The 23,304-nt window shown below is 43.4% G+C and overlaps 1 protein-coding gene across 7 annotated transcripts in view; it reads right to left on the reverse strand.

Moving 5' to 3' along the window:
* LOC147012425 (protein-glutamine gamma-glutamyltransferase K-like) overlaps window positions 1–19,560 on the reverse strand; it is a 49,270-nt gene extending 29,710 nt beyond the window's left edge. Inside the window, exons 1-6 of one of the 7 annotated variants that reach the window (XM_085856627.1) lie at window positions 18,895–19,555; window positions 18,551–18,725; window positions 8,985–9,374; window positions 7,391–7,579; window positions 927–1,172; window positions 62–180 (exon numbers count right to left, since the gene is read on the reverse strand). In XM_085856627.1, coding sequence (XP_085712753.1) covers window positions 62–180; window positions 927–1,172; window positions 7,391–7,579; window positions 8,985–9,291 — 861 coding nt within the window. In that variant the 5' untranslated portion in view covers window positions 9,292–9,374; window positions 18,551–18,725; window positions 18,895–19,555. Of the gene's footprint in view, window positions 1–61; window positions 181–926; window positions 1,173–7,390; window positions 7,580–8,984; window positions 9,375–9,788; window positions 10,044–10,079; window positions 10,432–11,209; window positions 11,437–18,542 lie in introns of those variants that run through there. The other 6 variants (XR_015051609.1, XM_085856626.1, XM_085856628.1 and 3 more) reach the window with 6 other exon arrangements.
* Window positions 19,561–23,304: the final 3,744 nt, after the last annotated feature.

Raw genomic sequence — 23,304 nt, forward strand, 5'->3', positions numbered from 1 at the left:
ACTCCATCAATTCCTACAGCCGTGAAATCTGACAGAAGAACCACTGTGTTTGAATCCATACCTGTCCAAAATTCCAACCTCGAGATCCAATCTGGTGTTTGGTGCCATAGTAAATGAGGCCCGTCTCATTGAGCACGTACTCCTTTTGCTCCTCCTCATCCTCGAGGTATACTTCGTCATCTGTGATACACACACAAACATCAGAGTTCATTATCCAATACACCGTGAGATGGGGTTTTACAATTGTGTGCGTGTGTGCGTGTGCATGTGCGTGTGCGTGTGCGTGTGTGGACTGCAACTTTTTTACCATTTGAGCTTTTGTCATCAAATTTTCAACAAAGCCTTATTATGAGAATATTGAGAAGACAAAGTAATAATTTGGTGAAAAGGTCAAAGGTCAGCGTCACGTAAAATCATCAATTTTCATCATTATTCTTCGACCAATTTCTGTCTCAGCAGCCACTTGTCCGATACACAATTTTCAAGGTTGGAGCAACCCACCCTCACCCCAACCCCATGGAGAATATTTTAATGATAATTGTGACGTCGTAAGTCATGTGGTCTGGCAGCCATCTTGGAATAAACACAAAAAAATGAAACGTCTGCCGATTGGAAAAATTTGAAACTTGGCACATCTCATTCTACTCACAATGGCGAATAAGGGATTGTCAGGATGACGTCATCAGTGGAGTGGAAGACCAGCCATAAATATTTTAATTTAAATCCGTGGCTGTTACTTTGTGTGTGTTACATAGTGACACACCAAGTAACGCACACGTTTTTTATCGGGTGAAAGTTAATTTTTATTTATTCCCTCGAAGTGACGGGTCTTACATTCTAATCATTTTGAAAAACGGAGAGTTATCTTTTGTGAGGAAGTTGAGACGCATCGAGAGCATCGCTGTGATATTGCTTTATGATCTCACCACAGCACCATGGGTTGAAGAGGATATAGACGTAGGTTGTGCTCGATCGATATCCACAAACTTCTTCTGTCTCTGGTCCAATGTCTATCTTATAACGTCCAATAATGCAATGCGGGGGACTCGACAGGCTCAGGATAAGATTGTGATGGTCCACGTCCTTCACGTAGGCTCCCCATTTACCGGCAGGGAGTGAGGACGACGGGTGAAGGAGTACCTCCGTGCCCTTGTTAACCTGCGGCTGTTCACCTGCAACGACAAAATAATAAATGTGAGAAACCGAAGGGGTGGGACCCACTGATCTCTGTACTAACTGGATAGGAGGTTCATTGTTAAATCGCCTCTCGATATCGATCTTGACGCCACCGGAAGTGTGCTGGCGCCCATATTGTTTCCTCCAAAACTTGCACTGAACGTGTGAACACAAGTGGAAAGCTGTTGCTGATGTTCTGTTTGATTTCATTGGTTTTAAAACCGATTAAATAACTAACAAAACTGTTCTTGAAGGCAAGATCCCGTCGTGTATCATCTGCGGGTGCACAAATCGTGACGAACAAGGACGAAGAGAGGAAGGAGTGACTTTCTATCGGTAACACTGTTACTGTGTGTGTGTCACTATGTGTGTGCGTGTGTGTCACTGTGTGTGTTGTTTTTGGTTTTTTTGAATGCTGTGAACAAACGTCGGTGCATGCCGGGTGATGTAGGTTGTGATCAGGTTTCATCTAAATTGTGTGTGTAGTTTCAAAGAAGAAGTTGCAAGTGTTTATGGACAGACGCACAATCCCATAAACTCCTGGAGCTACCAGGTGAGCTAACAAGTATGTGGTTGACTTATCTTGAAGGTCATGACCTAATTTTAAGCTTTTTCACCATAACTTGACTCAGGTTTATCCAATCGGAACAAAATTTCCCTCTCTAGAAAGCCAAGATAGCCCTCTAGATAGCCCTCAACAGCTTCATATACATCTTACTCCTCCAGGCTAAAGGTCAAGGTCTTGCACCCCTCAAGTCCAAAACCACCATTTAGGTTTTTCTCCTTTTTTTCTGCAAATTTCCAAGCTGTATCTCAGATCCAGCTGGGACTTTCAGAATAAAAATTTTCATCAATAATAAGAATACAAAATCCATGGGGTTGTCATAAATTTTTTTTGATCTTGACAATTTTTAAGGTCATGACCCAATTATAGAAGTTTTAACATTTTTCACCAAAATTCGATTAAGGCTTGTCTGATCAGAACGAAATTGCCCTCTCTAGATATCTGAGAGCAAGTCACATTTACATCATACCTCTCTGGGTTAAAGGTCAAGGTCAAATGGCAGTCTGAAAAGATAACGCGTTTTGTGGTCATCACTCAATTTTGCCAGAAGCCTGGTGTTGGCTTTGTGGTTAGGGTGGTGGCTTGCGATCCTAGGGTCCTGAGTTCAAGCCCCGTTGGCCGCTGAATTAAAATACACCAGGAGGTTGACTCAGCCTGCCATCCTTCCGAGGTCGGCGAAGTGAGTACCAGTGTACTGGTAAGGGGGACACTGCATCAGCGGCATAGCCGCGTCCCAACCAATGATGCAACCAGCAGCCACAGGCTGCACTCGATAGGAGACTCCATTTTGCCAATGCAGAATCTCAAAGACAGCTTGACCTTCCAAGATGTTCCTGCATCATCATATTGCATCTGCACTGAAGTTGTACACCTGATATTTGATTCATGCCCTTGACCTACTTTATCAGATTGTGACCTAATTAACCAAAAAACACCTCTTTCAACATGACTTGAATAATTTCCCCTCTGATTCTCATATTGTTGAGTTTCATGGATAAATTGTTTACGAGGGCACATTTTCTTAAACTACACTCCATCCATAAATGTTGAAGGTCAAGGTCATATGATGGTCCGAAAAGAAACATGGCCCGTCTCCCATCACAGGATCACGGGTCCAAGGGTAAGTCACGGGCGATCACTTTGTGATGGCAGATATATAGTTACAAGTGATGTCATTCTCCCTCAATGAAGGTTGGCCAACAAACAAAAGAAATCTCCTTTTCTCCCTGTGAAAGCAGGCCAGAGAGTGGGGAAAACACCCAGAAAGGAAAACGATGATTGGTGGGTAAAAACGGTACATCCATGCTTCACAGTAAAACAGTCACATGATGATCGAATGGTGGAGCCGGTGCCAGGAGACATGACAAATCTTCGGGAAGTTTTGCCAATCTCGCCTCAAACGCTGCCATTACAATTGTGAATCACAGGCAAGAGTTCATGGACAGGGAGACGTCTGTCCTTAGCGCACGCACACGCGCACACACACACACACACACACACACACACACACACACACACACACACACACACACACACACACACACACACACACACACACACACACACACACACACACACACACACACACACACGAGAGCATTGCTATTTTAGGACAGACATTCCAGCTGAAGACTGCGTGTGCCATGGTGTAGTTTACATACTAGTGATGGTTTTACCGAAGTTTTAATCAAAAGCAAAGCGTTACATTTGCATTGCGATAACAAACACATCATTTAGTTTTACGTTACGAGGGTTCGACATTCACTACAATGCGGTTCCACTGTCGGGATACAAACAAAGGAAACACACACACACACACACACACACACACACACACACACACACACACACACACACACACACACACACACACACACACACACACACACACACACACACACACACACACACACACACACACACACACACACACACCTTGGAACCAAACCGTTTATGTTTATAATTATGTCGTCGTGAGCTGTGTCGGGATTCGAACCCAGGTGAGACAGCGTCGAGGTGAGTGTGCACAGCTCTTGGACATCGTGGCAGCCCCAAGGCACACCACCACCCCCGAGTTCCAAATGTCACGTGTTAATATGCCCGTCGCCTGGAAACCAGAACTGTTTTTCCTGCACCTTGTTTGAATTTGGTGGTTGTTTGCTCGACGCACCCTTTGCTGGGTTTAGGTGGTGAGCTTTCTCTTCTTTTTCGGCGGAGTCATCTAATGTTCCCAATTAAGTAATCCAACAATTGCTCATTTCCCAAAAGTTGATGACACGCCCTGCCACGGACTCGTCATCCAGTCACAGGTGTTGTGCATCTTAGCACGACTAGGTTTCAATAGTTAGTGGTGCGAGGTTATCAATACGACCTTCCAGAGAGTGCAGCACAAGGTCACCGTTTGAGAAGATAAATAATGATGAATAATGATGAATACCTACATGGGAGACATGATTGCAGAATGTCTAACTCCAACACCATTTGTGTACAACAAGGGAGACATAAGTAGCAGCACCACGTGATCATTGCAGTATTTAGTTTTCATTTCGAACAAACGTTTGTTGTGTAACTTGTAATAAATGGTTTGGGATGGGATTTATAAACTGACCGGTCATCGGGGTCGTGCACTTTGTGTCGTTCCCCAAGAACAAGCCGGTTGGGAACGCTGACTATGAAAAACAAAAAGGTGTCGGGATGTTCACTTGGTCCACCTACCCATGTACATGCCGTGTACAGGTGGGATGATTTTTGTCTACCTTTTTTATTGAAATTTTTGGCATTGAGAGCCAATCCCTACATTTAAAAAAAATAAAAATAACTTTAAAACCCAAAATTGGGAATTTTGGTAAAAGTGGTAAAACACATAGATGGGAAAAAAGTGAAATGCTGGAATTCTGTCCAATGATATCGTATCAATTATTCCCACTGTCTTCTGGGATCAGCCAGGGAAGGAATCTGTATCAAGTCTTTCACGAACCGGCTGGCTTGGCCTGATGTTTGATTGGAGTCGATTTGGGCATGAAGGTGTAACGTGTTCAGGGTGCCAGCGATAACTCGCACACTCTGCACGGAAGACATCGTGAGGTCCTTACAACACACTGATTAATGCATGATCCAAGTTATGCAAGTAAACGGCGCATTCAGCTTAGCGTCCCTCGAAGGGGCGGCACACTTAGTGATGACACACTTCTCCCGAGACATATCACGTGCTTTTGACACAGTCTGGCACCCTGCCCTACTCACCAAACTCTCTTCCCATGGTATCCAAGGCCATCTCCACTCATGTCTCGCAGACTTCCTCTCGTGTCGCAGTCACCGTGTGGCCCTAAATGGAGTTCTTTCATCCCCTCTTCCTGTGCAGGCTGGAGTTCCTCAAGGTAGCGTTCTGGGCCCTGTTCTTTTTCTGGTTTTCATCAATGATCTCTGAGACTCTGGAAAATCGTCTTTATGTCTTTGCTGATGACTCCACCCTCTGCCGTACCATCGGTCATCCCTCAGACCGGCAAGCAGCAGCTTCTTCACTCACTGCAGATCTGGATAAAATCACAAACCGGTCCAACACGTGGAACATGTCTTTCAATCCGGACAAATCTCACACACTCACTATGTCTCTCCAAAAGGACCGTTTAGAAAACCTCCCCATACACTCTCTCAACAATCCTCTTGAAGAAGTCCTTTCATTCAAGCTTCTGGGTCTCACTATCTGCCATGATCTTTCCTGGGAAAGCCACATTTCTAAACTGGCCTCCAAAGCCAGTCATCGACTGGGAATCCTCCGTCGTGCAAATTCCTTCCTCGGCCCACCTGAGCTCCTGACCACATACAAAGCTTTCGTCTACAGCCTGATGGAGTACTGCTCTCCCCTCTAGGCTGGTGCTCCTGCCTCCCACCTTTCTCGGCTTCACGCTGTGGAAACCAAGGCATTTCGGATCAATGGCATCTCCCGCCATGAGGCTGAGTCTTTGGGCTTCTCACTCTCTCACCGCAGGCAGGTTGGTGGTCTTTCTGTCTTCTACCATCTCCTCTCCGGTCTCACCCCCCCCCCCCTCTGCTCTGTCTGCGATTTGTCCCCACCACATTTCCACAGGGCGCGCAAGGTCCGCCAACAACCCCCTTCTGGTAAAACTACCAAAATCACAAATCACTGTTCACCTTCACTCTTTCATTACTCTTTTTCCCCACCTTTGGAATAAACTCCCTCACTCTCTTCAATCCCATTCTTCCCTCCAGGCCTTCAAAACAGCCGTTCACCACCACCTCTCATCATCCCCCATCCAAATCCTCGATCCTTTCTACCCCTGTTAATCCACCCCAAACCCACTTCCTTCAAATTCCCTGCTTTCCTTCCTGAAAGTCCCTGTAATGTCCATCTTGTATTCCCCATGTTCGCCAACCCATCTCTCTCCCTTCCACAGATCTCCTAATGTATCTGTTCCCCACTGTTTTGTCCTTCCCACTCCCTCCCCTATTGTCTCATTCCCCCCTTGCTGTGTGTTGTGTTAGCTCTCATACGAGCCTCGACAAGGTATACAAAAACAAAAAAAAAAATCCATATTCCTTCCATTTCCTCATGATAGAGCTCACTGTGCTCTTCGGAAATTTCAACAATCCAGAAATTGTTTCATACCTTCCCCAGATCCACTCTTCCTCACAGTTCTATCTCAGAGATCTATGGACAGTTCCTTGGACTTCATGATGGAGTTTCTGCTCTGACATGCACTGCCAACTGTGGGACCTCATGTGGAAAGGCGTGTTTCTTTCTAAATCATGTCAAATCAATTGAATTGGCCACAGCTGAACTCCAATCAAGTTGGAGAGACATCTCAAGGATGATCAAAGGAAATTGGATGCACCTGAGCTCAATTTGGAGTGTCATAGCAAAGGGGTTGTAATACTGGGAGATGCAAGATATTTCAGCTTTTCACTTTTAATTAATTTGTAAAAATTCCTAAAAACACATTTTTACTGATTCTGGTATTTTGTGTTGATTAGTGACAATTTTTTTTTTTTTTTATGAAATCCATTTTAAACTCAGGCTGTAACTCACACAACAAAACGTGACAAAAGTTGCGTGGTGTGAATATTTTCTGAAGGCACTGTGTGTGTATATATACGTGAAGATGATATACGAAGTGTGTGTGTGTGTGTGTGTGTGTGTGTGTGTGTGTGTGTGTGTGTGTGTGTGTGTGTGTGTGTGTGTGTGTGTGTGTGTGTGTGTGTGTGTGTGTGTGTGTGTGTGTGTGTGTGTGTGTGTGTGTGTGTGTGTGTGTGTGTGTGTGTGTGTGTGTGTCCCAGTGTCACCAGCACCACCCATTAGCCAGGCCAAGCCTTTCCTTCCAGCGGGCCAGAAACGTGCTGCCCAAAGCCACGGTATGTTAGTCTTAAATCTGAGTTATTTTGTATGATACATATCAGTTTGGATGGGTAGCTCAGCTATCTATATCAACAAAGCAGAAAAATCAGTGTTTGTATGCACGTTCCTTATCTAACTAATCCGAGGTCACTGGGACAATCTCAAGCAAACTTTGTGGGATGATCACATATTTAGCTTCAGCCGAGCTTAAACGTTCTCCCCTAAAAATTCCGATTCTGCATCCACCCGAAGGGTGGGTAACCTGCTTGTCTTCCATGATGGTGAGCACAACTCACCGGTGGTGACTTGGATAGAGAGCAAGTCCTTGTCCAAGTCGAAGGGCCGGTTGAGCAGTAACCGGAGATCGAACGGCTGTCCACGCCTCACCACAAAGTCCGGACCCTCGTACTCGTCGGTGTGATGAGCTGTGCCATTCTCTACTCGCAGGAACTCCACGGAGAGCACGGACAACGGATCTGATGAACCTGGGACAAACAAGGACACACACATCGATCAACAAGTGGTGAGAAGAGTCCATTTCAACCGCAGGAAGTGCTCGAAAACATCCATTAAATTCTACTTACAATTCAACCTGAACAAAACATGAAAAATTTCAACTCAATTTTATCTGCCATTATGTACTCATTCAAACGGGCAATGAACCTAACTCGTCGAGTAAACTGGTTAAGGTAGAAGCCAGTTAACCGCAGCTTCAATCTGACCTTTGCCAAACTTTAACCTCAAACAAAGTCGATTGACAAAGCAATTTACGGAGCACAATGTCACGTGGGATATTTCAAACTTAGCGACAAGAGATGACTTCTTTGGACAAAACAACCACTTCAGTCAGAGTGGGCAATAATATCCATGATACGAAAATGGTACAATCTTATTATCAAACATATCTGGATGGTTTAACAGGACAAAATTGTTAACGAGCTGTTATACATTTCAAGTCGGTGGATCGTGAATTGTAATGGATCCAAAAGTTTCCTTGGCAGTCCAATGGAAGGAAAACACAATCTTATTCCTGGACAAGTTTAGTGCAAACAAGATGGAGCAAAAGGTTCGGAGGGACGGAGTTTCCACACTTTATTAAATAATAGGTCCACCTGTGATAATAAGTATTTGGCTCAAACAATGAAAATTCGCACACCTTGTGCTGACTTTGTCTTTTCATGTTAAGTCAGATTACACATTTGCAAAACATAAATGGCGAGCTCGACCAAACAGTCTACGCGGGCAGTCCTCGACCAAATGGTCTACGCGGGCAGTCCTCGACAAAACGGTCTACGCGGGCAGTCGTCGACAAAAAGGTCTACACGGGCAGTCGTCGACCAAACAGTCTACGCGGGCAGTCCTCGACAAAACGGTCTACGCGGGCAGTCGTCGACAAAAAGGTCTATGCGGGCAGTCGTCGACAAAAAGGTCTAAGCGGGCAATCATCGACCAAACTGTCTACGCGGGCAGTCGTCAACCAAGCGGTCAAAGCGGGCAGTCGTCGACAAAATGGTCCACGTGGGCAGTCCTCAAAAACATGGTCTCCTCGGATAGTCCTTGGTCGTCTGCACGGACAATCCTCATCAAAACGGTCAACATATAATCCTCAATATCAATAACATGGTGTCCGTGGATAGGCCTCAATCTACACAAATGATCCTCGATGAAACGGTACACTCTGATATTCCTCGATAAAATGGTCTGCTCCGATAAAGCTGGATAACATGGTCTGTTTGGATCATTATTAATAACATGGTCTCGGATAATCCTCGATAGCATGACGGTCTAGTCAGATAACATTTAGCTCGGATAACTCGGAAAACATGAAGCAAACCCGTAAGGTAATTAAAGCAACTCTGAAATATTTACATCTCCACGAAGCAATCTTACCACCAGAGTCAATAACTGCTGGCTCATTGGGGGTGATCGTGTGAGGGACAGTGACTGGTTCATTTTGTGGTCCTTTCTTATCGTCCAACTCGGTCTCTTCGGGACTGTACGAGGCTCGCACACACCAACGGCAGCAAAAGAACCAGCGGCAACAGGCAGTCAGGCCACCGGTCTTTGCGGCGTGGTCTTGAGCTTGCCCGGTCTGTACTGTGCTCGGAGTTCTTTGCGGCTCCGTAGATGGGGGCAAAGAGGCAGTGGGGCGTCGGCCAAGGCCCGAGGCGGCATTTGGGTGCCCAGGGTGGTTCATAATGGATGACAATTCACCAAAAGACCTCAAGCATTTTCAGAAACTTTTGAACACCTGATTCGTTCTTGTGCGGGAAATGAAACCTGAAAATGTAAAGGATGGTTAAACATGTCTGTATTTCAAACGAGAAGATGGAGTGTGGTTACACATTGGATCTATTATTGAGGGAGAAGATTTTCAAACTTTGTATAAAATAACTTTATAACCATTGGTCACACACTCCCAGGTCTTTTAGATAAAAAAGCAAGGGATACCTGGCACCGCCCGGTGCAGTTCTAATCTTTTTACTTACAATTCATTTGGAAGAAATCAATTATCGTTTTTTTTTTTTTCCAATTTTTTTTGTGGGTGCCTAAAACACTTTCCTAAACCCACAAAGGAATGGGGTTGGGGATCATTTAATACTACCTTTCATTTAGCTACAAAGGCTTAGGCACAAGAGAGAAATTTGTTTTTGGTCTTTTTAAATCCAATTTTTACACAAAAAAAAAATTCACCCTAAAACACTCCTCGACATTCACTGATGAACTTCTGAGAGTTTGACCAAGATCTGTTTGGCCATCTCTGAGAAAAAACAGCGACACAGAGAGAGAGACACACACACAGACAAACATCTCTCTTGTAGTATAGATTTCATGGTCGAACCATTGTACCGAGAGGCCCCAAGTTTTCGTTGCACGCACTTCAGTATCTGGGCAAAGTTTTAAGTAACACATATTGGCCTTGGAGGCTGATTTGAAGTTACTATAAAGTGTATGTTGGGTTGTGGGATGAGGCAGTACTGCTACCTGCCCAAAGGTAAAAGGTCACCAACCAAGAGGCAATAACTCCACAGCTTTTCAATGTCCAATACGTCCTGAAATTATCACCGGGCAAAGCTTACCCAGCCAGGCAGTGCTGGGTACCACACACACACACACACACACACACACACACACACACACACACACACACACACACACACACACACACACACACACACACACACACACACACACACAATTATATATCTAGAATCCACAAACATGTTAACCTCAAAGGCACCCTCTCACCCAAACCAAGACATCCCCAAACCCGAATCAAGACATCCCCACATCCTAATCCCAACCAAGGCACACTCATACACAAACTCGAACCAAGCCACCCCTCACCCGAACCCAATTAAGTCACCTGTCAACAGAACGAAGACCCCCCCCCACACACACACACACACACACACACACACACACACACACACACACACACACACACACACACACACACACACACACACACACACACACACACACACACACACAAACCAAGAGACCCTCCACAGCACAAGAACCAAGACCCCCGCCCCACACACAAGAACCAAGAGACCCCCTCCCACACATACAAGAACCAAGAGACCCCCCCCACACACACACACACACAACAACCAAGAGACCCCCCCCACACACACACACACAAGAACCAAGAGACCCCCCACACACACACACACACAAGAACCAAGAGACCCCCCCCACACACACAAGAACCAAGAGACCCCCCCCACACACACACAAGAACCAAGAGACCCCCCACACACACACACACACAAGAACCAAGAGACCCCCCCACACACACACACACACAAGAACCAAGAGACCCCCCCCCCACACACACACAAGAACCAAGAGACCCCCCCCACACACACAAGAACCAAGAGACCCCCCCCACACACACACAAGAACCAAGAGACCCCCCTCACACACACAAGAACCAAGAGACCCCCCCCCTCCACACGCGCACACACAAAAACCAAGAGACCCACCTTCTACAAGAGCCAAGAGACCCCCCCCCCTACACACACACACACACACACGAACCAAGAGACCCGTCACCAGAACCAAAACCAACTTCACACCAAACGACCTTCCACCCTCTCCACACCTACCTCGTGCTGAAAGTGAAAGACTCTCCGAAGACTCGTGTCGGATATAAAAAGGCAACAAGGCGGGGTTTGTGCACTCCCACAAATCACACACTCGTACAGCTCATAATCCTCTGTGACTATCTGTGTGTGTGTGTCAGTATCTCTCCCTTCTATTACTCACGCCCATCCAAAATTACTTCCCTCTTACATTCCCTCCCTCTCCTCTACTCTGCTCCACACTCCCTCCCTTGTGCTCCACTCCACTCCACTCCCCCCCCCACTCCACACTGCATCCTCCCCCCCCCCATTCACCCCCCCACCCCTTTCCTCCCCTCCAGACTCCCCCATATCTCCCCACACTCTTTGGCATCTTCTTTCTGGCCCCACGATTCTCCACAAATCTTCGGACTTCACATTCACAGCTGTTTCACAAATTCCACAAACTCGTGATCCGAGTTTTAAAAGTTGTACAAAAAAAATAAAAAAATCAACAATGATTCAAACAACGCACTCACACTCCAAAATTATTCTTACAACATGCTTACTCACACTCAAATATGATTCTTACAACATGCTTACACTCACTCAAATATGATTCTTACAACGTACTTACTCACACACAAATATGATTCTTACAACATACATGCACTCGCACTCCAAAATGATTCTTACAACATACTTCCACTCACTCAAATATGATTCTTACAACGTGCTTACTCACACACAAATATGATTCTTACAACATACTTGCACTCGCAATCCAAAATGATTCTTACAAAATGCTTCCACTCACTCAAATATGATTCTTACAACGTGCTTACTCACACAAATATGATTCTTACAATGTGCTTACACACCCTAACAGCTTACACTCACACATGATTCTTACAACATACTTACACTCCAAAATGATTCTTACAACATGCTTCCACTCACTCAAATATGATTCTTACAACGTGCTTACTCACACACAAATATGATTCTTACAATGTGCTTACACACCCTAACAGCTTACACTCACACATGATTCTTACAACATACTTACACTCCAAAATGATTCTTAAAACATGCTTACACTCACTCAAATATGATTCTTACAACATGCTTACTCAAATATGATTCTTACAACATGTTTACACTCTCAAATATGATTCTTACAACGTGTTTACACTCTCAAATATGATTCTTACAACGTACTCACATTCAAATGATTCTTACAATGTGCTTACACTCACATTATTTTTACATGCTTACACTCACTCAAATATGATTTTACAACATGCTTAAACTCACTCCAAAATGATTCTTACAATGTGCTTACACTCAAACTCAAATATTATTTTATGTGCTTACACTCACTCCAAAACGATTCTTACAACATGCTTACACTCACTCAAATAAGATTCTTACAACATGCTTACACTCACTCAAATATGATTCTTACAACGTGCTTGCACTCACACTCAAATATGATTTTACAACATACTTACTCGCATTCAAATATGATTTTACAATGTGCTTACACTCACACGTGATTTTTACAATGTGCTTACACTCACTCAAATATGATTTGTACAACATGCTTACACCCATTCAAATATGATTCTTACAACATGCTTGCACTCACACTCAAATATGACTTACAACATGCTTACACTCACACTCAAATATGATTCTTACAACATGCTTACACTCACTCAAATAAGATTCTTCCAACGTGCTTACACACTCAAATATGATTCTTACAACATACTTACACTCAAACGATTCTTATAACGTGCTTGCACTCACACTCAAATATGATTCTTACAACATGCTTACACACTCAAATATGATTCTTACAACATGCTTACACTCGCACTCCAAAACGATTTTTACAACGTGCTAACACTCACACTCAAATATGATTCTTACAATATGCTTACACTCACTCAAGTAAGATTCTTACAACATACACTCTCACTCAAATATGATTCTTACAACATACTTACACTCTCACTCAAATACGATTCTTACAACATACTTACACTCACTCAAATAAGATTCTTCCAACGTGCTTGCACTCGCACTCAAATATGATTCTTACAACATGCTTACACACACTCAAATATGATTCTTACATGCTTACACTCCAAAACGATTCTTATAACGTGCTTGCACTCACACTCAAATATGATTCTTACATGCTTACACACTCAAATATGATTCTTACATGCTTACACTCGCACTCCAAAACGATTTTTACAACGTGCTAACACACACTCAAATATGATTTTTTACAACGTGCTTGCACTCAAATATGATTCTTACAACGTGCTTACACTCACACTCCAAAATGATTCTGACAATACTAACTCATTCAAATATGATTCTTACAACGTGCTTACACTCACATGATTTTTTACAATGTGCTTACTCACTCAAATATGATTTTACATGCTTACACTCACTCCAAAATGATTCTGACAACATACTTACATTCAAATATGATTCTTACAATGTGCTTACTCACACATGATTTTACAACATGCTTACACTCACTCAAATATGGTTTTTACAACGTGCTTACACTCACTCCAAAATGATTCTTACAATATGCTTACACTCATACTCAAATATGATTATTACAACATGCTTGCACTCACATGATTTTTACAATGCACTTACACTCACTCAAATATGATTCTTACGTGCTTACACACTCCAAAACGATTCTTACACTCACCCCAAAACGATTCTTACAACATGCTTACACTCACTCCAAAATGATTCAACGTGCTTACACTCACACTCCAAAATGATTTTGACAACATACACTCACATTCAAAAGCCTGGTGTTGGCGCAGCGGTTAGGGCAGCGGCTTGGGATCCAAAAGGTCCTGAGTTCAATCCCCGTTGGGCCACTGAATTAATACACCAGGGGGTTTACTCAGCCTGTCATCCTTCCGAGGTCGGCAAAATGAGTACCAGTGTACTGGGCCAGTGTATACCCCGGTTAAATAGGTGTACCATATCCCTGTGCCGTAAGAGGCGACCAGGGTTGAGTCAGGAAGGGCATCCGGCGTAAAACATGTGCCAAATCACTATGCGGATCATACGGATGATCCGCTGTGGCGACCCCGAACCGGACCAGCCGAAAGAAGACTCACTCACATTCAAATAGGATTCTTACAACAGACTTGCACTCATACTCAAATATTCTTACAACATGCTTACACTCACACATGATTTTTACAACGTGCTTACACTCACATGATTCTTACATGCTTACACTCAAATATGATTCTTACAACGTGCTTATACTCATGATTTTTACAATGTGCTTACACACTCAAATAAGATTCTTACATGCTTACACACTCAAATATAATTTTAACATGCTTACACTCACTCCAAAATGATTCTTACAACGTGTTTACACTCACACTCAAATATGATTCTAACAACATGCTCACACTCAAATATGATTCATACAACATGCTTACACCCACTCAAATATGATTCTTACAACATACTTACACTCAAATATGATTCTTACAAAATACTCAAATATGATTCTTACATGCTTACACTCACTCCAAAACGATTACATGCTTACTCACTCAAATATGATTTTTACAATGTGCTTACACTCACCCAAAATGATTCTTACAACGTGCTTACACACTCAAATAAGATTCTTACATGCTTACACACAAATATAAATTTTAACATGCTTACACTCACTCCAAAATGATTCTTACAACGTGCTTCCACTCACACTCAAATATGATTCTTACAACATGCTCACACTCAAATATGATTCATACAACATGCTTACACCCACTCAAATATGATTCTTACAACATACTTACACTCAAATATGATTCTTACAAAATACTCAAATATGATTCTTACATGCTTACACTCACTCCAAAACGATTACATGCTTACTCACTCAAATATGATTTTTACAATGTGCTTACACTCACCCAAAATGATTCTAATGTGCTTACACACTCAAATAAGATTCTTACATGCTTACACTCATATAAATTTTAACATGCTTACACTCACTCCAAAATGATTCTTACAACGTGCTTACACTCACTCCAAAATGATTCTTACAACGTGCTTACACTCACACTCAAATATGATTCTTACATGCTCACACTCAAATATGATTCATACAGCATGCTTACACCCACTCAAATATGATTCTTACAACATACTTACACTCAAATATGATTCTTACAAAATACTTACTCAAATATGATTTTTACAATGTGCTTACACTCACCCAAAATGATTCTTACAACATGCTTACACACTCAAATATGATTCTTACAACATGCTTACACACTCAAATATGATTCTTACAACATGCTTACACTCACACTCAAATATGATTTTTACAACATGCTTACACTCACTCCAAAATGATTCGTACATGCTTACTCACTCCAATATGATTCTTACAAAATGCTTACTCACTCCAATATGATTCTTACAAAATGCTTACACTCACTCAAATATGATTCTTACAAAATGCTTACACTCACTCAAATATGATTCTTACAACATACTTACACTCACTCCAATAGGATTCTTACAAAATGCTTACACTCACTCCAATATGATTCTTACAAAATGCTTACACTCACTCCAATATGATTCTTACAACCTGCTTACACTCACTCCAATATGATTCTAACATGCTTACACTCACTCAAATACGATTTTTACAACGTGCTTACACACTCCAAAATGATTCTTACAATGTGCTTACACACACTCAAATATGATTCTTAGAACATGCTTGCACTCACACACAAATATGATTCTTACAACATGATCACACTCGCACTCCAATATCATTATTACATGATCACACTCACATTCAAATGTTATTCTTTCAACACGATCACACTCACACTCCAATATCATTATTACATGAATCGCACTCACACTCCAATATGATCATACTCACACTCCAATAGGATTCTTACAACATAATCACACTCACACTCCAATATGATTCTTACAACATGATCACACACACACTCCAATATGATTCTTACGTGATCACACACACACACACACACACACACACACACACACACACACACACACACACACACCAATATGATTCTGACAACATGATCACACACACACACACACACACACACACACACACACACACACACACACACACACACACACACACCAATATGATTCTGACAACATGATCACACACACACACACACACCAATATGATTCTGACAACATGATCACACACACACACACACACACACCAATACGATTCTGACAACATGATCACACACACACACACACACACACACACACACACACACACACACACACACACACACACACACACACACACACACACACACACACACACACACTCCAATATGATTCTTACAACATAATCACACTCACACTCCTATATGATTCTTACAACATGATGACACTCACACTCCAAAATGATTCTGACAACATGATCACACTTACACTCCAATATGATTCTTACGTGATCACACACACGCATTCCAATATGATTCGTACAACATGCTTACACTTGTACTCTAATATGGTTCTTACAATGCAGGGAATTTGGAGGGAGGCGGGCTTGAAGGTGGGAAGGGTTGCGAGTGGTTTAACGGGTGTCGAAAAGATCATGGGTTTGGATGGGGGACGATCTGAAATGGTGGTGAACAGTCTTGAAGACTTGGAGGAAAGAGTGAGATTGAAGAGAATGTGGAAGTTATTTTCACAGGTGGGGAAAAAAAGAATGAATGGGTGGAGGTGAGCAGCGATACTGGATTTTGGTAGTTTCACCAGAAGGGGGTTGAAGGTGGACCCCATGCCCCCTGCAGAAACCTGAGGTTTCCCGGTTGGCGACTGGCTTTAAAAGGCCAACATTGAAATGTGGTTTGCCCATGAAAGATCATGGCTGATAGTGATACCCATGAGTTGAGAGACTGAACTTACTCAAGAGAGTAAGAAAACATGGAAAGAGTAGATGGTGCAAGACGAGAGAGGAGGCGGAGGAGGAGGAGGAGGAGGAAGAAGACAGAGTGACCACCGACCTATTTGAGATATGAACGTGACAGGCCCATCGACTCACCTTCAACGTGGGAGATTCCAATAATCTTGAAAGCCTTGTTTTCCAGGGTATCAAGCCGAGCAAGATGCGAGACAGGGGAGCCAGCCCCAGAGGAGAGTAATACTCCATCAAGCTGTGAATGAAGGCCTTGGAGGTGGATAGGAGTTCAGGTGTGCCAATTAAGGACGTTGTACGATGGAGGGTGCCCAGTCGGCGGCTGGCTTTGGAGGCCAACCTTGAAATGTGGTTTGCCCAAGAAAGATCATGGCTGATAGTGAGACCCAAGGGTTTGCGAGTCACTGAACTTGCTCATGAGGATTGTTAAGAAAATAGATGGGAGGGTTTGCCAGATGGTCCTTTCAGAGTGAGAGAGTGAGAGTGTGAGATTTGTCAGGATTAAAGGACATATTCCGGGTTTGTGATTTGGTCAAGGCCTGAAGAGAGGGAAGAGGCTGCAGCATGCCACTCTGAAGGGTGAGGGATGTCACAGGAGAGGGTGGAGTCATCAGCAAATCGATAAAGAGGATTTTCCAGAAAGTCAGAGAGATCATTGATGAAGATCAGGAAGAGGACTGGGCCCAGAACACTGCCTTGGGGAACTTGTTTCAGGAGTGATTTGTGACAGAAGGGTAGCTGCAAGAGTGAAGGGGAAAGTATATAAGACGGTAGTGAGACCAGCTATGTTGTATGGTTTGGAGGCGGTGGCGCTGACAAAAAGACAGGAAGCGGAGCTGGAGGTGGCAGAGTTAAAGATGCTGCGATTCTCGTTGGGAGTGATGAGGATGGATAGGATAAGGAATGAGTATATGAGAGGGACAGCGCAGGTAGGACGGTTTGGAGACAAAGTGAGAGAGGCGAGATTGAGATGGTTTGGACATGTGCACAGGAGGGATGCGGGGTATATCGGGAGAAGGATGCTGAGGATGGAGCCGCCAGATAGGAGGAGAAGAGGAATGGGGAGGGGATTGATTCCTGAGGGTTGGGTGGGAGGGTTGATGACGGGGTTTGTGAAGGGGGGGTGGGAAGAAAGTTGAGGACCTGGTCATATTTTACATTGTGTGGATGTTCCGCCGAGTCCCTGCTCAGTTAATTAGACTCTTAAAACGTGCTCACACTCGCACTGATCCATTCAATGGGTTTGGAGAAAATGTACAAACAGCAGATTCAAACCACATGATCCTGGAACTTTGTAAAGATGTACATTTGGTGTAAAGTAAATCACACGGCAGTCAAATATGTCATCACCACAGCACCGTTATGGTGTTATCGAGTCGTGGGACGAAGACCCCTCCAAGGCATGTCACGTGTGTCACCAAACACACATTTTGTCCATTTCACTGCTGCACAAGTGAGGAATGGTCACGTGTGTCCAAGGTGCGACATCCGACCATCGGGCTCCATGCAGGTGTCACGTCCGTGCGATTCGGCCTACGTGTGCACACCATGGAGCACAGAACCAGAGGGGAGGATTAGTACAGGTATGTTTAAAAACGTGCACGTACTTTACATAACTTTCTGAACAAAACAAAGAGTGTGTGTGTTTGTATTCCTGTTTTTACATCACATTCAGGTTGGAGGAAACATCAGCAAGCTTTACCTGTGCAGGTAGCAGTGATCTGAGAAGGCATCACATGATGCAGGACCATTAAAAACCACAACATCGCAAAACCACATGAGCAAGGACACATTTTCACTGGAACACTTTGAATTGTTAAAATCAAAAGGAACCCAATTTAACATCAACGCCTCGCTGGGTCCATTACAAAATGTTCATAAAAGGGTTTCAAAGAATCTTTTGAGACACGATGTTCTCATTCCATGATAACGATAAATGATGGAAGGATCCATAAAAGGGAAATCAAATTATATCCATGTATTGTTACAGCTCGAGTACGTCCACGATGAGATGTACATTCGTTCATTCATTCATTCATTCAGACAAGATTAACATCAATGTTCATTCATTCAGACAAGATAAACATCAATGTTCATTCATTCAGACAAGATAAACATCAATGTTCATTCATTCAGACAAGATAAACATCAATGTTCATTCATTCAGACAAGATAAACATCAATGTTCATTCATTCAGACAAGATAAACATCAATGTTCATTCATTCAGACAAGATAAACATCAATGTTCATTCATTCAGACAAGATAAACATCAATGTTCATTCATTCAGACAAGATAAACATCAATGTTCATTCATTCAGACAAGATAAACATCAATGTTCATTCATTCAGACAAGATAAACATCAATGTTCATTCATTCAGACAAGATAAACATCAATGTTCATTCATTCAGACAAGATAAACATCAATGTTCATTCATTCAGACAAGATTAACATCAATGTTCATTCATTCAGACAAGATAAACATCAATGTTCATTCATTCAGACAAGATTAACATCAATGTTCATTCATTCAGACAAGATTAACATCAATGTTCATTCATTCAGACATGATTAACATCAATGTTCATTCATTCAGACATAATTAACATCAATGTTCATTCATTCATTCATGATTAACATCAATGTTCATTCATTCAGACAAGATTAACATCAATGTTCATTCATTCAGACAAGATTAACATCAATGTTCATTCATTCAGACATGATTAACATCAATGTTCATTCATTCAGACATGATTAACATCAATGTTCATTCATTCAGACATGATTAACATCAATGTTCATTCATTCAGACAAGATTCATTTCAAAGTACAACAAAACAAAATCGAGCTGAGGTTACACCACACGTCATCGCACTCGAGATGTGAAAACACTTGACATTCTGAACCAATGTGGAATAAACATGGGCATTCCATCTTGACAGGTTTACACATACAAAGGGATTTTAGGCACGACGGAGGGATTGCGGATTTGTTGCCGTCGTGACAATACACATCAAATAAAGGCAAATTGTACACAGATAACCCAAGCACACCCCCAATAAGGCTTGCTTCGACCACATTTATATTATCAGGTATACCAGGACAGGTGGAGGCACTGCAGGTAGACCTTCTCAAGGGGTGAGCCAGTGAGCTGATCACACCCCAAAAAGGTTCATTTCAAACATCCTTGTCACCTGGTATAACAGGAAAGGTGGGGACCCTGCATGTAGTCTTTCACAAGGGGTGAGCTGAGCCAACCTCAAAAAGGTTAATTTCAAACATCCTTGTTACCAGGTATTCTAGGAAAGGTGGGGACCCTACATAAAGCTTTTCACAAAGGTGAGCCAGTAAGCTGAGCACACCCCAAAAAGGTTAATTTCAAACATCCTTGTCACCAGGTATTCCAGGAAACGTGGGGACCCTACATGTAGTCTTTCACAAGGGGTGAGCCAGTGAGCCGATCACACCCCAAAAAGGTTAATTTCAAACATCCTTGTCACCAGGTATTCCAGGAAACATGGGGACCCTACATGTAGTCTTTCACAAGGGGTGAGCCAGTGAACCGATCACACCCCAAAAAGGTTCATTTCAAACATCCTTGTCACCTGGTATAACAGGAAAGGTGGGGACCCTGCATGTAGTCTTTCACAAGGGGTGAGCTGAGCCAACCTCAAAAAGGTTCATTTCAAACATCCTTGTTACCAGGTATTCTAGGAAAGGTGGGGACCCTACATAAAGCTTTTCACAAAGGTGAGCCAGTAAGCTGAGCACACCTCAAAAAGGTTAATTTCAAACATCCTTGTCACCAGGTATTCCAGGAAACGTGGGGACCCTACATGTAGTCTTTCACAAGGGGTGAGCCAGTGAGCCGATCACACCCCAAAAAGGTTCATTTCAAACATCCTCATCACCAAGTATTCTCGGAAAGGTGGGGACCCAGCGAGTGCCCTTTCACAAAGGTAAGCCAAGAGCACGCCCAAAAGGTTCATTTCCACAATCAAGTATTCTCGAACAGGTGGAGGGCCCTGAAGGTAGCCTATCACAAGAGTGAGCCAGCGAGCCCCGCTCGAGCAAAAGGACCTGAAATACCAGGTGGAAATGATGACATCGCAATCGCAGAGGAACGAGGCCATAAAGACTCCTCTAGGTTAGGAAGGAGAGACAAAAGCCAACTTGAAACAACAAATAGGACAATTAAAGGGTTTGTGGTGTGAAGCACGTTTATCGTCATTTGAACGAACTTTGAGAACAAATTGAGATGAATGAATTCCGTTTTTAAAGGATGACGAACTGCACTTCCAAGGTGTGGCCAGAAAGATGAAAAGGTAACACCTGAGCTGCAATTACAGACCTTCCAGTGAACATTTTCCATCGTTATTTCACTCGCATCGAATCATCATCGACAAGGGCATCGGAGCAACGTGGAGCACACGAGGTGTGGCTTCTTGGAAACATCACACATGTGGAACTCTTGAAAGAGCTTCTTCTTAATCAAATTCCATCTACGGATACGGTAATCTGTGGTGGCATCGTAACAAGGAAACAAGTTGCAATTGAATAAAGATGTATCGTTCCCAAAATCGGAAAAGCTTGCTGGGATTGCAGAACAACTGGTTATAAATAAATAAATAAATTAATACATGGTATGGCAGGTTCAGCGAAACCATGAAGAATGTCCATCGGTATGACATAGTTTCACGTGATTTCCATTCCTGCGTAATTACGAGATTAGAGAGCAGAGATTGAGACGATGTGGTCATTTCTAAAACACGAGTAGGGAAGTTGTGATGATGGCATACCAGTCCTATTCCACTCTGCCTTAGGGTTTGGCTTCCAACAGAATCGGGTCGGGCAAACATTAAGCAATGCCCGAAGGGGCACACATACCGAAACACAACCCGCCAGGAAAGAGCCTCCAGATGGTTGTTTCGTTGGAAGAGCTCATGGTAGCCTTTACAGGGTGACGCCTTCAACAGTGTGCGGAGGAGGAGGGAAGCGAAGAGGGCGGGGGGAGCGAGGGGGTCAGGAGACGAGATGCAACAATAATTCTCCATTCTCGAGTCGGAAAGCAAACCAGTTGCAAACCACACATGATTTTTTTGGGGGAAAACCACATTTCAAGGTTGGTCTCCAAAGCCAGTCGCCGGCTCGGCATCCTTCATCATGCACGATCTTTCCTTGGCACACCTGAGCCATTATCCATCAACAAGGTCTCCATCCACCGCTTGATGGAGTTCTGCTCCCCCCGGGTTGGCTCCCCTGCCACACACCTTGGTTACATTGCCACCGTGGAACCGGAGACCTTCAAGATTACTTTTTCTGTCTTCTGCCACCTCCTTTCTGGTCTTCCACCTCTGCTCTGCTCCTCCTCCCCCCCTCCCCCCGGCCCCAAAAAAAAGGTTTTTGCAGGGTGCATGGGAAATCTGGTGTTAACTTGGTGGTTAGGGTGGCTGGCTTGGGATCTTTGGGACCCAAGTTTGAGCCCCTGTTAAACGTTGAATTAACACCAAGTGGGGTTGACTCAACCTGTCATCCTTGAGGTCAGCAAAATGAGTACCAGTGTACCGGTAATAGGGGAACAGCATCAGTGGCACAGCCACACCCTCAGCCAATGATACTATCCACAGCCTTGTGCTGCATGCGAAGGAGGAGGGGGTGAAGTCCACGATCAAAATGCATGGTCTTCAGGTCCACACACTGCTTCTGCCTTAATCAGCAAAAACAAAATGATTGATGTGGACCTCAAGAACCACCACCCCCCTTAACCCCCACCCACACACACCCCCACCCATCGCATCCCATCTTATGGTTACACAATCTAACTCCCGTTACGTAAAACTCTCAGGATGTCTACTCACCTCCACTCATTCATTCCTCTTTTTTCCCCACTTATGGAACTAACTTACACATCCTCTTCAATCTCATTCCTCTCTAAGTCTTTAAGACACCCGTTCAACACCGGCTCAGATCAACCCCAATCCAAAGCCATGAAAAGTCTTCCCTCGTTATTCCACCCCCCACCCCCGTCCCCACACACACACACACACACACACACACACACACACACACACACACACACACACACACACACACACACACACACA

This window comes from Eptatretus burgeri, chromosome 15 (assembly GCF_056783735.1).
Source record: "Eptatretus burgeri isolate ZD-2024b chromosome 15, Ebu_testis_v1, whole genome shotgun sequence".
Classification (NCBI taxonomy): domain Eukaryota; kingdom Metazoa; phylum Chordata; class Myxini; order Myxiniformes; family Myxinidae; genus Eptatretus; species Eptatretus burgeri.